This window comes from Macaca nemestrina, chromosome 3, assembly GCF_043159975.1.
Source record: "Macaca nemestrina isolate mMacNem1 chromosome 3, mMacNem.hap1, whole genome shotgun sequence".
NCBI classification, from domain to species: Eukaryota; Metazoa; Chordata; class Mammalia; order Primates; family Cercopithecidae; genus Macaca; species Macaca nemestrina.
The window spans coordinates 158,253,558-158,265,797 of record NC_092127.1 but is presented as its reverse complement, the minus strand read 5'-3'; the positions used below and the strand labels follow the sequence as shown (position 1 = coordinate 158,265,797).

The following is a 12,240-nucleotide window of genomic DNA, read 5'->3' as shown; positions in this document are numbered from 1 at the left end:
GTTAAATGCAGTCTAAACTTTTTCCGTTTAATCTTACCTAACTCTTAAACAAGTGAATCGATAGAATATTACCACTTCTAATGATCAAAGTCCTTTAAAAAAAAAAAAAAAAGTTAAACTCTTACATTTTTTTCTCATCAAAATTGCTTTTATTTGTAGGGAATAGAGGACTACAATCTTTTGGCAGGACACCTTGCCATGTTTACCAACGATTATAACCTGGCTCAGGACCTGTACCTTGCATCCAGCTGTCCTATTGCTGCCCTGGAGGTATGGCAGCAAATAAGAATGGAAATTGTGTAAGAGGTATCCAGTGGGGAAATGGGGGGAAAAAAAAATGGGGCCTGGAGCAGTGGCTCACGCCTCTAATCCCAGCACTTTGGGAGGCCAAGGTGGGTGGATCACCTGAGGTCAGAAGTTTGAGACCAGCTGACCAATATGATGAAACCTCATCTCAACTAAAAATACAAAAATTAGCCGGACGTGGTGGCATGTGCCTGTAATCCCAGCTACTCAGGAGGGTGAGACAGGAGAACTGCTTGAACCTGGGAGGTAGAGGTTGCAGTGAGCCTGTAATCGCAGCTACTTGGAGGCTGGGGAAGGAGAATCGCTTGAACCTGTGAGGCAGAGGTTGCAGTGAGCCAAGATTGCACCACTGCACTCCAGCCTGGGTGACAGAGGGAGACTCTGTCTCAAAAAAAAAAAAAAAAAAAAAAAAGGAAAGAACATAAGAATATGCAAAGGAGGATCACCCCTTCTATATAATTAAAATTTCTCAGCACAGACACTATATGCCTTCCCCCTCCTAGAATTCAAACATGTCAGTTTAAGAACCCCTGAGTACTCATTAATTATATTATTTTTCATTAAAATCATAATTCAAAAATATGTTTATTCTGCATTTTGTGGAGGCATAAAATGCATGGTATTACAACATTACTAATTGAAATCTAAGTGTGTCCAAAGAGAACAGATTGTGTAAATTACAAAAACGTATACAAGGAAAAATATCATCATATATTGAGTGCTTACGTGGGCCAGGCACTTTTCTAAGCACTTGACAGGTATTAACTCATTAAACCCTCACAACAATCCTATGAGATAGGATTGGTTTTTTCTCTGTTTTCCAGATGGGAAAACCGAGGCACATTTATCCTTATTGTGTGAAATTCTGTTGTGTATTAAGAGGTGAGCTAAGGACTAGTGTACCATCACTGGTTTCCCAGAGGTGAGCATTGCAGGAGAGGGCCTAGAGCAGGATGAAGGGCCTAGTTAGTTCAAGGGCAGGGAAGAAGGGAAGCGTGGCCATATCGACTTGCAGTGAGGAGCGCAGACTTCACAGTCAGACATGTCTGGGTTCAAATTCCAGCTCTGTGTAAGCTTGGACATGTTATTTAACCTTTTTGAGCCCTAGATCCTATTTCTTTAAAGTAGGAAGAATAATATCTAGCTCACGGGATATTTGTAAAGATTTACAAATGAGAACGAGATCTTTTAGCACAGTGCATGATCAATAGTAAAAACATATCATTAGCTGTTGTAATCATTAATATTATTTCACCTAAAACTTTCATTTCTACAACTATGTAAAAGAGGTTGTTTTGGAAGCATTTTTTATTAATTTTACAGCTTTCCTTTTACAAATCATTCAATAGCAAATTTTCATTTTTAAATTTTAAGTGAACTAAATTAACTTTAAGAAAAATGTAGGTAATTTTACAGTGTTATTTAAGATAATTGGGACACCCTGAGAAGTTTTCAAAACTTGGATTAGTACTCACTGAAATGGGAATATGGCTGCGATGACTGAGGGGAAAGATGTCATCTCAACTCTTCTGCATTTAACTGTGGGCACTGGTCATGTGCTGCTAGACTTGGAAAGAATTTGAGGTAATGGATCGATAATGGAGAGGGGTGATTACTCTTTAACCTCAGTTTGAAAGCTGATGAGTTAACCAGGTGAAAAGTTCAGAGGCAGAGCCCTGCTGCCCAGCTCCGTGGTGCACCAGTTGTGTAACCTTATGTACAGAGGAGCCTCTCTGCCTCAGTTTCTGGATCTCTAAAATGGATACAAGAAAGTGTTAATACGTTGCAAAAGGGTAGTCATGAAAGATAAATAAGCTAATCCCCTAGAACAGTATCTGGCAGATAATGACACTTGAAAAATGTTAGCTATTATTGTTTGGAAAGTATGAATAAAGTGAGGAATGAACTTTGAAAGATTCTTTAATGATTAGTTTATATTTACAATTATGTACCAGGCAGAGATAAAAGACCACAGGAACTAGGAAGAAAATATATTTACATTTTAGTTACATTTGCTATTAGTCGTGTTGTGATATAGCTTCAGATTTTCTGAGAAAAACACACCAATTCCTATAGCAAAGTGTTCTCAACTTTTTAAAATCACTACCTTCTAAAAATAAAAATTAACTTTAATTGATTACATTAATTTAATTTGATTACTCCCTACTGAGAAAAATTAAATACTAAGGACTAAGATTTTGTTAGATAAGATTGAGTTTTGGAGGGCCACAAACCATTGTAATAGCTAAGATTTTTTTGCCCCTCCAAGAATCAGTTTTTGCCTTCTTCAGGGCTCTGTCAACCCTATTGAGAATGCATGCTATAGTAATATATTATCATTGTAAAGATCAAGTTTCATTATTTAAACAAAAAGGTTTTGTAATTAGTTTTATTAAAACTAGCTCTTGGTGGTAACTTTGCAAAATAATTTTGCTCATTTAAAGTTAAGGTCTTTCTCTTCTTAACAGATGAGAAGGGATTTACAGCATTGGGACAGTGCTCTACAACTGGCAAAGCGTTTGGCCCCAGACCAGATTCCTTTTATATCAAAAGAATATGCTATTCAGCTTGAATTCGCGTAAGTCTGTTTTCATACATTTCAGTCAGTAGCCAATGACTGCAAATATCTTTAGTTCAAAACTTCCATTAATGATAAGGCCCTCCATTGATTTAATAATTTTTTTAGAGAAAAAATACTATATTAATTATATATCTGAAAAATGTTTTTTCTAATGTCTTATCCATGCACTATCCACTTTAAGTTTTCAGGATCAAAATCTAAGTCTGGATCTAAGCTGTTTCTGCATTTAGAATCTAAATGTTATTATTATCATTTTATTATTATTTTTAATAGAGACAGGATCTCTCTGTGTTACCCAGGCTGGAGTGCTGTGGTATGATCATAGCTCACCGCAGCCTCGAACTCCTGTGCTCAAGTGATCCTCCCATCTCAGCCTCCTCAGTAGCTGGGACTATAGGCATGCATCACAATGCCTGGCTAATTTTTAAATTTTTTTTAATTTTTAAGAGAGATAGGGTCTCACCATCTTGACCAGGCTGGTCTCCTGAGCTCAAGTGATCCTCCCAACTCAGCCTCCCAAAGTGCTAGGATTATAAGCGTGAGCCACTGTGCCCAGCCTAAATATTATTTTTAATCACATGTGGCCATCAACAACTATGCATAGCATCACACTGCTTTTCCTAACTTATGTTCATGGTTCTGACCTCCTTTAACACTTTGAGGATTTGCTCTGTAATTTCAAACCATAGTGAAAAACACCAAGGTTTGGTCTACATTTTCTATTTGCTTAGAATTATAGTTTTTTCTGACAAAAGTAGACAAATGGGACTTAAACTAAAAAGCTTCTGCACAGTAAAAGAAACAATCAGCAGAGCAAATAGACAACCAACAGAATGGGAAAAAGTATTTGCAAACTATGCATCCAATAGCAAGCGAATATCCAGAATCTGCAAGGAACTCAAACAACTCAACAAGAAGAAAACAAATAACCTCATTAAAAAGTGGGCAAAGGACATAAATAGACATTTTTCAAAAGAAGACATATAAGCAACCAATAAAAATATGAAAAAATGTTCAATATCATTAATCATCAGAGAAATGCAAATTAAAACCACAATGAAATACCATCTTACACCAGTCAGAATAGCTATTATTAAAAAATCTAAAAATAATAGATGTTGGTAAGGATGTGGAGAAAAGGGAATGCTTATATACTGTTGATAGGAATGTAAATTAATAGAACCTTTATGGTAAACAGTATGGAGATTTCTCAAAGAACTAAAACTAGAACTACCATTCAGCCCAGCAATCCCACTACTGAGTGTATACCCAAAGGGAAAGAAATCGTTACATCAAAAAGATACCTGCACTCATATGTTTATTGCAACGCTATTCATAATAGCAAAGGTAAGGAATCAACCTAAGTGTCCATCAGTAGAGCACTGGAGAAAGGAAATGTGGTGTACACACACACACAGACACACACACACACCACAGAATACTACTCAGCCATAAAAAAAGAATGAATTGTGTCTTTTGCAGCAACATGGATGGAACTGGAGGCCAAAGGGATGTAACTCAGAAAATCAAATACTGCACGTTTTCCTTCATACGTGGGAGCTCAGCCATGGGTACACAAGGACATACAGAGAGGAATAATAGACACTGAAGACTCCAAAAGGTGGGAGGGTGGATGAGGGTTGAAAAATTACCCACTGGGTGCATTTTTCACTATTCAGGTATGAGTACACTAACAGTCCAGACTTCACCAGTACCCAATATATGCACACAAAGACCTACACTTGTACTTCACAGATACATACATTTTTTTAACTAAATGATTTTTTTAATTATAGTTTTTTTAGTTTCATGTGTATGAAAATTAGACAATTGGTATTGCAATTCAAGCCAAAAGCTCTTCCCAGGAGGATATTGAGGGCTTGAGTAATAGTCCTTCATGATGCATGAATAGGAGTCACAAATCTCTCTTGCCTGTGGAAATTCCATAATCTATTCTGAGAAATTTAGAATTTTCTAGTGCTCTTAATTGCTAGACCCTCTTAATTGTCAATAGTCTTAATTGACAGACTATACATTTTTTTTGCAGCGTTGCATCGAAGTGTAATTTTAGAGGCATTTAGGATCCAGTTTTAAGTTAACATTCAGCCATGGTTGGTGCTACCAATGTAAATATCTGCAGAGAAAATAAATGAATAATTCATTTGCAAATATAAGTTTGTACATGTATGTGTAATGACAACCAGACATTTTGACATTTATTATGATACATTCCAACATTCAAAAATATTAAAATATGGAAAAAGATTTGTCTTTAAACAAAGAAAATATAGTTATAACATTTGATTTTTTTCTAAAAACATTTCACATAGTTCTACTTTACTGTCATAGAGACTTTGGATTCATTGAGAATACTGACACATAAATTCATGTTGTAGGAGTTACTCTATCAAAAAGTACTCTGTACCACGCATGGTGGCTCATGCCTATAATCCTAGCTCTTTGAGAGGCCAAGGAAGGAAGACTGCTTGAGCTCAGGAGTGTGAGACCAGCCTTGGCAACATAATGAGAACTTGTCTCTACAAAGAAAAAAAAAAAAGCCAAGCCTGGGCTCACGTGACTGCAGTCCCAGCTACTGGAGAAGCTAAGGTGGGAGGATCACTTGAGCCCAGAACGTTGAGGCTGCTGTGAGCTGTGATCACGCCACTATACACCAGCCTAGGCAGTGGAGCAAGACCCTGTTTCAAAAAAAGAAAAGTACTCTTTCATTTCTAAACATGGTATCTTCTTTCAAGTTTTCTGTTCTACAGATTAAAAACATTTTAGAGATTTTATTTCTTCTTAATCAATCTGATGAAGTTTGCCACATTTCTGTTCCTTATAAATGCATATACCAAAAAGTGCACGTTGGAATCTTTGTACGTAACACAAGAGACAGGGCCCCGGTCCCCTGGCCCTCCACCTGCATCCTGAGGATGACTGAGTCTTAGAATATAAAACTTCTGTGCTAAGGAGAAAAGATGATCCACCATGCCCTGTCGGAGTACAGACACCCCAGTAAGCCGTTGGACCATCCAGAACACTTCGATTTTTCACTTCCTTCAGGAAAATTTGAAGTGTTGTAACAAATTCTCAAACATGTCTCATGGTCAGATGAACTGAAGTCAGTTGAAAGCCTGCGTGTCGTCGTTTCTAACCCTTTCTGCTCACCACTTGACTGTGAAGCCACCGATTCTCAAAGCTTTCACTGATATTTGTATGCAGATCTTCAGACCCTAGTGTACACACACTCTAGCCCCCAACAGTCTGAAGGAATTTCCTTGTGATAATGGGAACTAACTTAAGTATAGTTCATTGTCATCAAATACCTGAATAGCCACCAGCTACTGACTTTGACACCTAAGACCCTAGGCCTGTGTTCAATTTCAACCGTCTGTTTCATTATGCATCCAAGACCTTGATTAGGTCAAAGCAGGGCCAGTCTATCAGGTCTAGGTGAGATTTAACTTACTAAAATCTGGGATTAAACTAATGAGCTAGTTCCATATGAGAGCTTTAAAATAAAATAATAAATAATCCAGTGAGCTAAAATAACAAAAAATAAAGTGAGAGTTCCAAAGTATTAATTTAGCTTGCCCAAGGAAAACCTCAGGCTCCTGTGGGAGGAACTGTCTACTCAATGGATTACATCAGCTGAGCTAGGGATATCTCCTGAGGATGTCTCTTCCCTATTCTCAGGAAAAATCCCTAGCTTGGTTGATGTAATCAGGTCTGTATTGGAAATTTCCATTTAGGAATATTGCTGACTATGGAGTCCTAGGCTGAACAAAAGAAAGTTCTCAACCGCAGAACAGCTCCTTTTCCAAAAATGTCCTTCTACATTAATAGATGAGGAAAGTGAATGAGGCTTAGAGAGGTTTAGTAACTTGTCTAAGCTGATAAAGTAGTGATAAGGTAGATCTCAAATCATGCCATTTCAGAGCTGATTAATTTATTCTGGAGAAGATGGTTTCTTAGAGGAAGATAGATCCCAAAAAGTATCTTAGGCAAATCACTGATTCATTCTATCCCAAACAATGAAAATAAGTTGAAATAATAAAAGTCTTCTGTATATGCAGATCCATGTTAGCATCAGTCACAGGAAGGGATTATTATTATTATTATTATTATTATTTGAGATGGAGTCTTGCTCTGTCACCCAGGCTGGAGTACAGTGGTGCAATCTCAGCTCACTACAACCTCCGCCTCCTGCGTTCAAGCAATTCTCCTGCCTCAGCCTCGCGAGTAGCTGGGATTACAGGCACATGCCACCACACGCAGCTAATTTTTGTATTTTTAGTAGAGACAGGGTTTCACCACGTTGGTCAGGCTGGTCTTGAACTCCTGACCTCATGATCCGTGTGCCTCAGCCTCCCAAAGTGCTGGGATTACAGGCGTAAGCCACCATGCCTGGCCCAGGAATATTATTTATATCATGTATATTAATACTTTTTCTCGGTATAAGAACCAGGGCCCTCAGCACTATAATCCCCAATGTATTCCTCCACTTCTACCCTTTAACAAATTGATGGCCCTCTAGATTTCCTCAATATATATTCTTGTAAATACTGGGCTTTTGGTTAAAAAAAAAAAAAAAAAAAAAGTGTTTTATCGTCACGTGATTGTCATTTAGTGCCCCAAAGGAGATAATTAACCAAAAGTAGCCAATAAAAGTAATGTAGCTTCTTATCAGAAAAAAAAGCTAATACATGCTAGGCTTAACACTTAGGTGATGGGTTGATAGGTACAGCAAACCACCATGGCACATGTTTACCTATGTAACAAACCTGCACATCCTGCACATGTACCCTGGAATTTAAAAAGAAAATTAATGTAGCTCCTCAAAATGCCTAGCATACCACACAGTAAGTACCTTACAGTATAGCATAACCCAGCTTAATAATTACTTTTTAAGTAGTAAGATAATGACATACTGCACTTTGAAAGAATGCATCTGTAGTGTTCCACATCTTTTGTGAGCTTAAGCAACTCAATGACAAAGATTATCCTTTAAATCCTGTATTTGTAAATTGATCTACTACTCCCCAGTGGTGGCTCATGCCTGTAATCCTAGCACTTTGGGAGGCCGAGGTGGTGGATCATTTGAGCCCAGGAGTTCAAGACCAGCCTTGGCAACATGGTGAGACCTTGTCCCTACAAATTTTTTTTTTTTTTTAATTTGCCAGGCATGGTGGCACATGCCTGTAGTCTCAACTACTCAGGAAGCTGAGGCTGGAAGATCACTTGAGCCAGTGAGGTGTCGGGGCTACAGTGAGCTGTGATTGTGCCACTGCACTCCAGCCTGGGCAACAGAGTAAGACCCTGTCTCTAAAAAAAAGAAAAAAAAAAAAAAGGAAAAAGTGTATGTAAATAAAATTCTAAAATAAATATTAAAAGTCACTCTTTTTTTTTTCAGGGGTGATTATGTAAATGCTTTGGCTCATTATGAGAAAGGAATAACAGGTGACAATAAGGTAACCTTGGATAAAGATAAGATATGCCTAATTATCTTTGGGTTCATTTTCAGTTTCATTTTTAAAAATCATGGTCTTATTTGTATTATATTTCATATCTAGCAGGTAAGCCTTTTCTTTGGTTTACTAACAACCTTGCAAGGAAATAGTTAAATCATTTTAAAACACTTCAAGCTCTTAAAATCTGACGAAGACAATATTTTTATCAGTCTGATAAGTTTTACATTCTTAATATAAGTCTAAGTAAAGTTGGAAATAAGATTTTTATCCTTTCTTACCTACAGGCTATGATTTTCATAAGCTTTTTCCTTTTGCTCTTTTTAAAAGTTTCAGTAGGCCGGGCGCGGTGGCTCGCACCTGTAATCCCAGCACTTTGGGAGGCCAAGGTGGGCAGATCACGAGGTCAGGAGTTCAAGACCAGCCTGGCCAATATGGGGAAACCCCGTCTGTACTAAAAAAAAATACAAAACTTAGCCAGGCATGGTGGCACACGCGTGTAGTCCCAGCTACTCGGGAGGCTGAGGCAGAAGAATTGCTTGAACCCAGAAAGTGGAGGTTGCAGTGAGCCAAGATCGTGCCACTGCACTACAGCCTGGGTGACAGAGTAAGACTCCATCTCAAAGAAAGAAAAAAAAAAGTTTCAGTAACCATTTTGAAAGTGAATTCCCAATCCATAAAACGTTGTTCTGCCGTTTCTGTCTCATACTGTATCTTTCAAGATGACCCTGGAAAGCATGACCCACTATGCTACCTCTTTTTCCCATCCCAGAATTCTAGCTTAAAAAGCTAAGATTTATAATAATAATTACTGTTTTTAAGTTAGGTGATGTCTTGTGAAGGTTGAAAATCTTTTGACTTTCCGTTTTATATATAGCATTTTTATTACAAAAGTAATGCAACCTCATGATAGCTAATTTGAAAAATCACCAAAATATGTTAACATGAAAAGTGAGTCCAGGCCAGTCTGGCCAATGTGGCAAAACCCCATCTCTACTAAAAATACAAAAAATTAGCAGCCATGGCGATGGGCGCCTGTAATCCCAGCTACTCGAGAGGCTGAGGCAGAGAGAATCGCTTGAACCCAGGAGGCGGAGGTTGCAGTCAGCCGAGATCGTGCCATTGCACCCCAACCTGGACAACACAGTGAGACTGTGTCTCAAAAAAAAAAAAAAAGTGGGTCCAGGACTGGGCACAGTGGCTCATGCTGGTAATCCCAGCACTTTGGGAGGCCGAGGCCAGTGGATCACTTTAGATCAGGAGACCAGCCTGGCCAACATGGTTAAACCCTATGTCTACTAAAAATACAAAATTAGTCAGGTGTGGTGGCACACACCTGTAATCCCAACTACTCGGGTAACTGAGGCAGGAGAATCACTTGAATCGGGAAGCAGAGGTTGCAGTGAGCTGAGATCGCACCATTGCACTCCAGCCTGGGCAACAAGAGGGAAACTCCGTCTCAAAAAAAAAAGTAAAAAAGAAAAGTGAGTCTAACTAATGCTTGACACCAGGAGTTCAAGACCAGCCTGGACAACAAAACAAGACCCCCATATCTACAAATTCATTTGTTTATTTTTCTTTTGGAGACGGTCTTTCACTGTGTCACCCAGGCTGGAGTGCAGTGGTGCCATCCTGGCTAACTGCAACCTTTACCTCCTGGGTTCAAGTGATTCTCGTACCTCAGCCTCCTGAATAGCTGGGATTACAGGTATGTGCCACCATAATTGACTAATTTTTGTATTTTTGATAGAGACAGAGTTTTGCCATGTTAGCCGGGCTGGTCTTGAACTCCTGGCCTCAAGTGATCTGCCCACCTCAGCCTCCCAAAGTGCTGGGATAACAGGCTTGAGCCACCGCGCCTGGCCCATCTCTACAAATTTAAAAATAAAAAATTAGCTGGGTATGGTAGCATTGCATCACTGCACTCCAGCCTAGGCGGTAGAATGAGACCCAGTCTCTTTAAAAAAACAACAACTTTTTTAAATTAAAAAATAAAAATTAAAAAATTAAATTCATTTTTAAAAATCACTACAATGAATATTCTACTTAGTACATGTATCTTTAGCTACCTATGATAGTATTTCTGGAGAATATTTTCCTATAAGTTAGATTTCTAGGTTACAAAGTGTACTTTTCATTTTTGACATGGCTAAATTGCTGTTCAAAAGAAATTGTAGTGATTCACACACACTCCATGTATGATAGTGCCCCCTTCATTCTCAGCGAAGCTGAATGTTATCAGTTGTTTTATCTCTACCAATTCTGTAAGCAAATAAAGATATTTTATTTTATGTATATTTGATTATTGGTGAAGTTGAGCATGTTTTTATTTATTGGCCAATTGTATTTTGTTTCCACTTGTATTTTTTAATGAATTGTCTGATCATTTCCTTTGCTCATTTATCTCTTAGGTTTTTGACATTTTCTTTGTCTGGCTACATCAATTTTAGTTCATTCTTTATCTGCACCATCAAATACAGTAACCACTAGCCACATGTGTCTACTTAAATTATTTAAAGTTAAATAAAATTTAAAATTCAATTCCTCTGTTACACTAGCCGTATTTCAAATGCCCAGTAGCTACCATATTGGACAGGGCAGATATAGAACATTTCTCTCATCACAGAAAATTTTACTAGACATGCTGCTTTAGATAAAATATAATCTGACATTATATCTTACTAGTAGAGATTAGTTATTTGGTGAGTTCTTTAGCTGTCTTTGGTATCTTTAATGAATTTAACAATTACTAAAGAAACAAAGTTTTTATGTTTAATCATGCCTCATAGAGAAATCTGCAATTTGATAAATGGTTTTCTTCTTAATTTTATTCATAGCATTTATGCTATATAGCCAGTATATTACTTCTTATATAAACTTTTATACCAAAAAGACACATGAGGGTGGCCGGGCACGGTGGCTTATGCCTGTAATCCCAGCATTTTGGAAGGCCAAGGCAGGCGGATCACGAGGTCAGGAGATCGAGACCATCTGGCTAGCACAGTGAAACCCCGTCTCTACTAAAAAATACAAAAAATTAGCCGGGCGTGGTCGTGGGCACATGTAGTCCCAGCTACTCGGGAGGCTGAGGCAGGAGAATGGCTTGAACCCAGGAGGCGGAGCTTGCAGTGAGCAGAGATCACGCCACTGCACTCCAGCCTGGGCAACAGAGCGAGACTCCGTCTCAAAAAAAAAAGAAAAAGAAAAGGTCAAGATATATGAGGGATAGTAAAAATTTGGTCTTAAGCATGAAGTTGATCTAGGCTTTCACAGAACAAAATATAATTTTGTAATAGCTGTTTTTTTTTTAAAAAAAGACCCAAGTGTTATTTTAAAATCATGAGACTTCCCTGAAAAGATAAAAGTAAACCATAACCTTTGGACTCATTTTAGAGTTAAATTCATTGTTCTTTCTTAAACACATGGTGTTAAGTTAGAATCTGATTTGTTAGTATTTGCCTTGTGATTGCAGGAACATGATGAAGCTTGTCTGGCTGGAGTGGCCCAGATGTCCATAAGAATGGGAGACATACGTCGAGGGGTTAACCAAGCCCTCAAGCATCCCAGCAGGGTCCTTAAAAGAGACTGTGGAGCCATATTGGAGAATATGAAGGTCCTCTTTTGTCTGCATCAATATTCATATGGTCTTTTGTACATAATAACTTAGTATTTTAATAATCCTGTCTTATTTTAGCAATTTTCAGAAGCAGCCCAGCTGTATGAAAAAGGTCTCTACTATGACAAAGCAGCATCTGTTTACATCCGCTCTAAGAATTGGTAAGAGCTGCCTGCGGTTTGTTTCTGAACAGGATTGGAAATGAATGTGCCTCTGGGGTCTCCCCACTTGCCTCCTTGCAATGCTTTCTCCCTGTCCATTCTGTTCCC

General features: G+C 38.2%; 1 protein-coding gene across 7 annotated transcripts in view; it reads left to right on the top strand.

Moving 5' to 3' along the window:
• The window catches only part of LOC105487966 (WD repeat domain 19), a 93,725-nt gene that overhangs the window by 46,125 nt on the left and 35,360 nt on the right, over positions 1-12,240 (top strand). For all 7 annotated transcript variants that reach the window (XR_011621350.1, XM_071093721.1, XM_071093720.1 and 4 more), the window contains 5 exons: positions 160-270; positions 2,775-2,884; positions 8,301-8,358; positions 11,828-11,968; positions 12,050-12,132. Coding sequence is in view for 6 of the 7 variants with exons in the window: in XM_071093721.1 (XP_070949822.1) it covers positions 160-270; positions 2,775-2,884; positions 8,301-8,358; positions 11,828-11,968; positions 12,050-12,132 (503 nt within the window). In the remaining variant the exon portion in view is untranslated. The remainder of the gene's footprint in view (positions 1-159; positions 271-2,774; positions 2,885-8,300; positions 8,359-11,827; positions 11,969-12,049; positions 12,133-12,240) is intronic.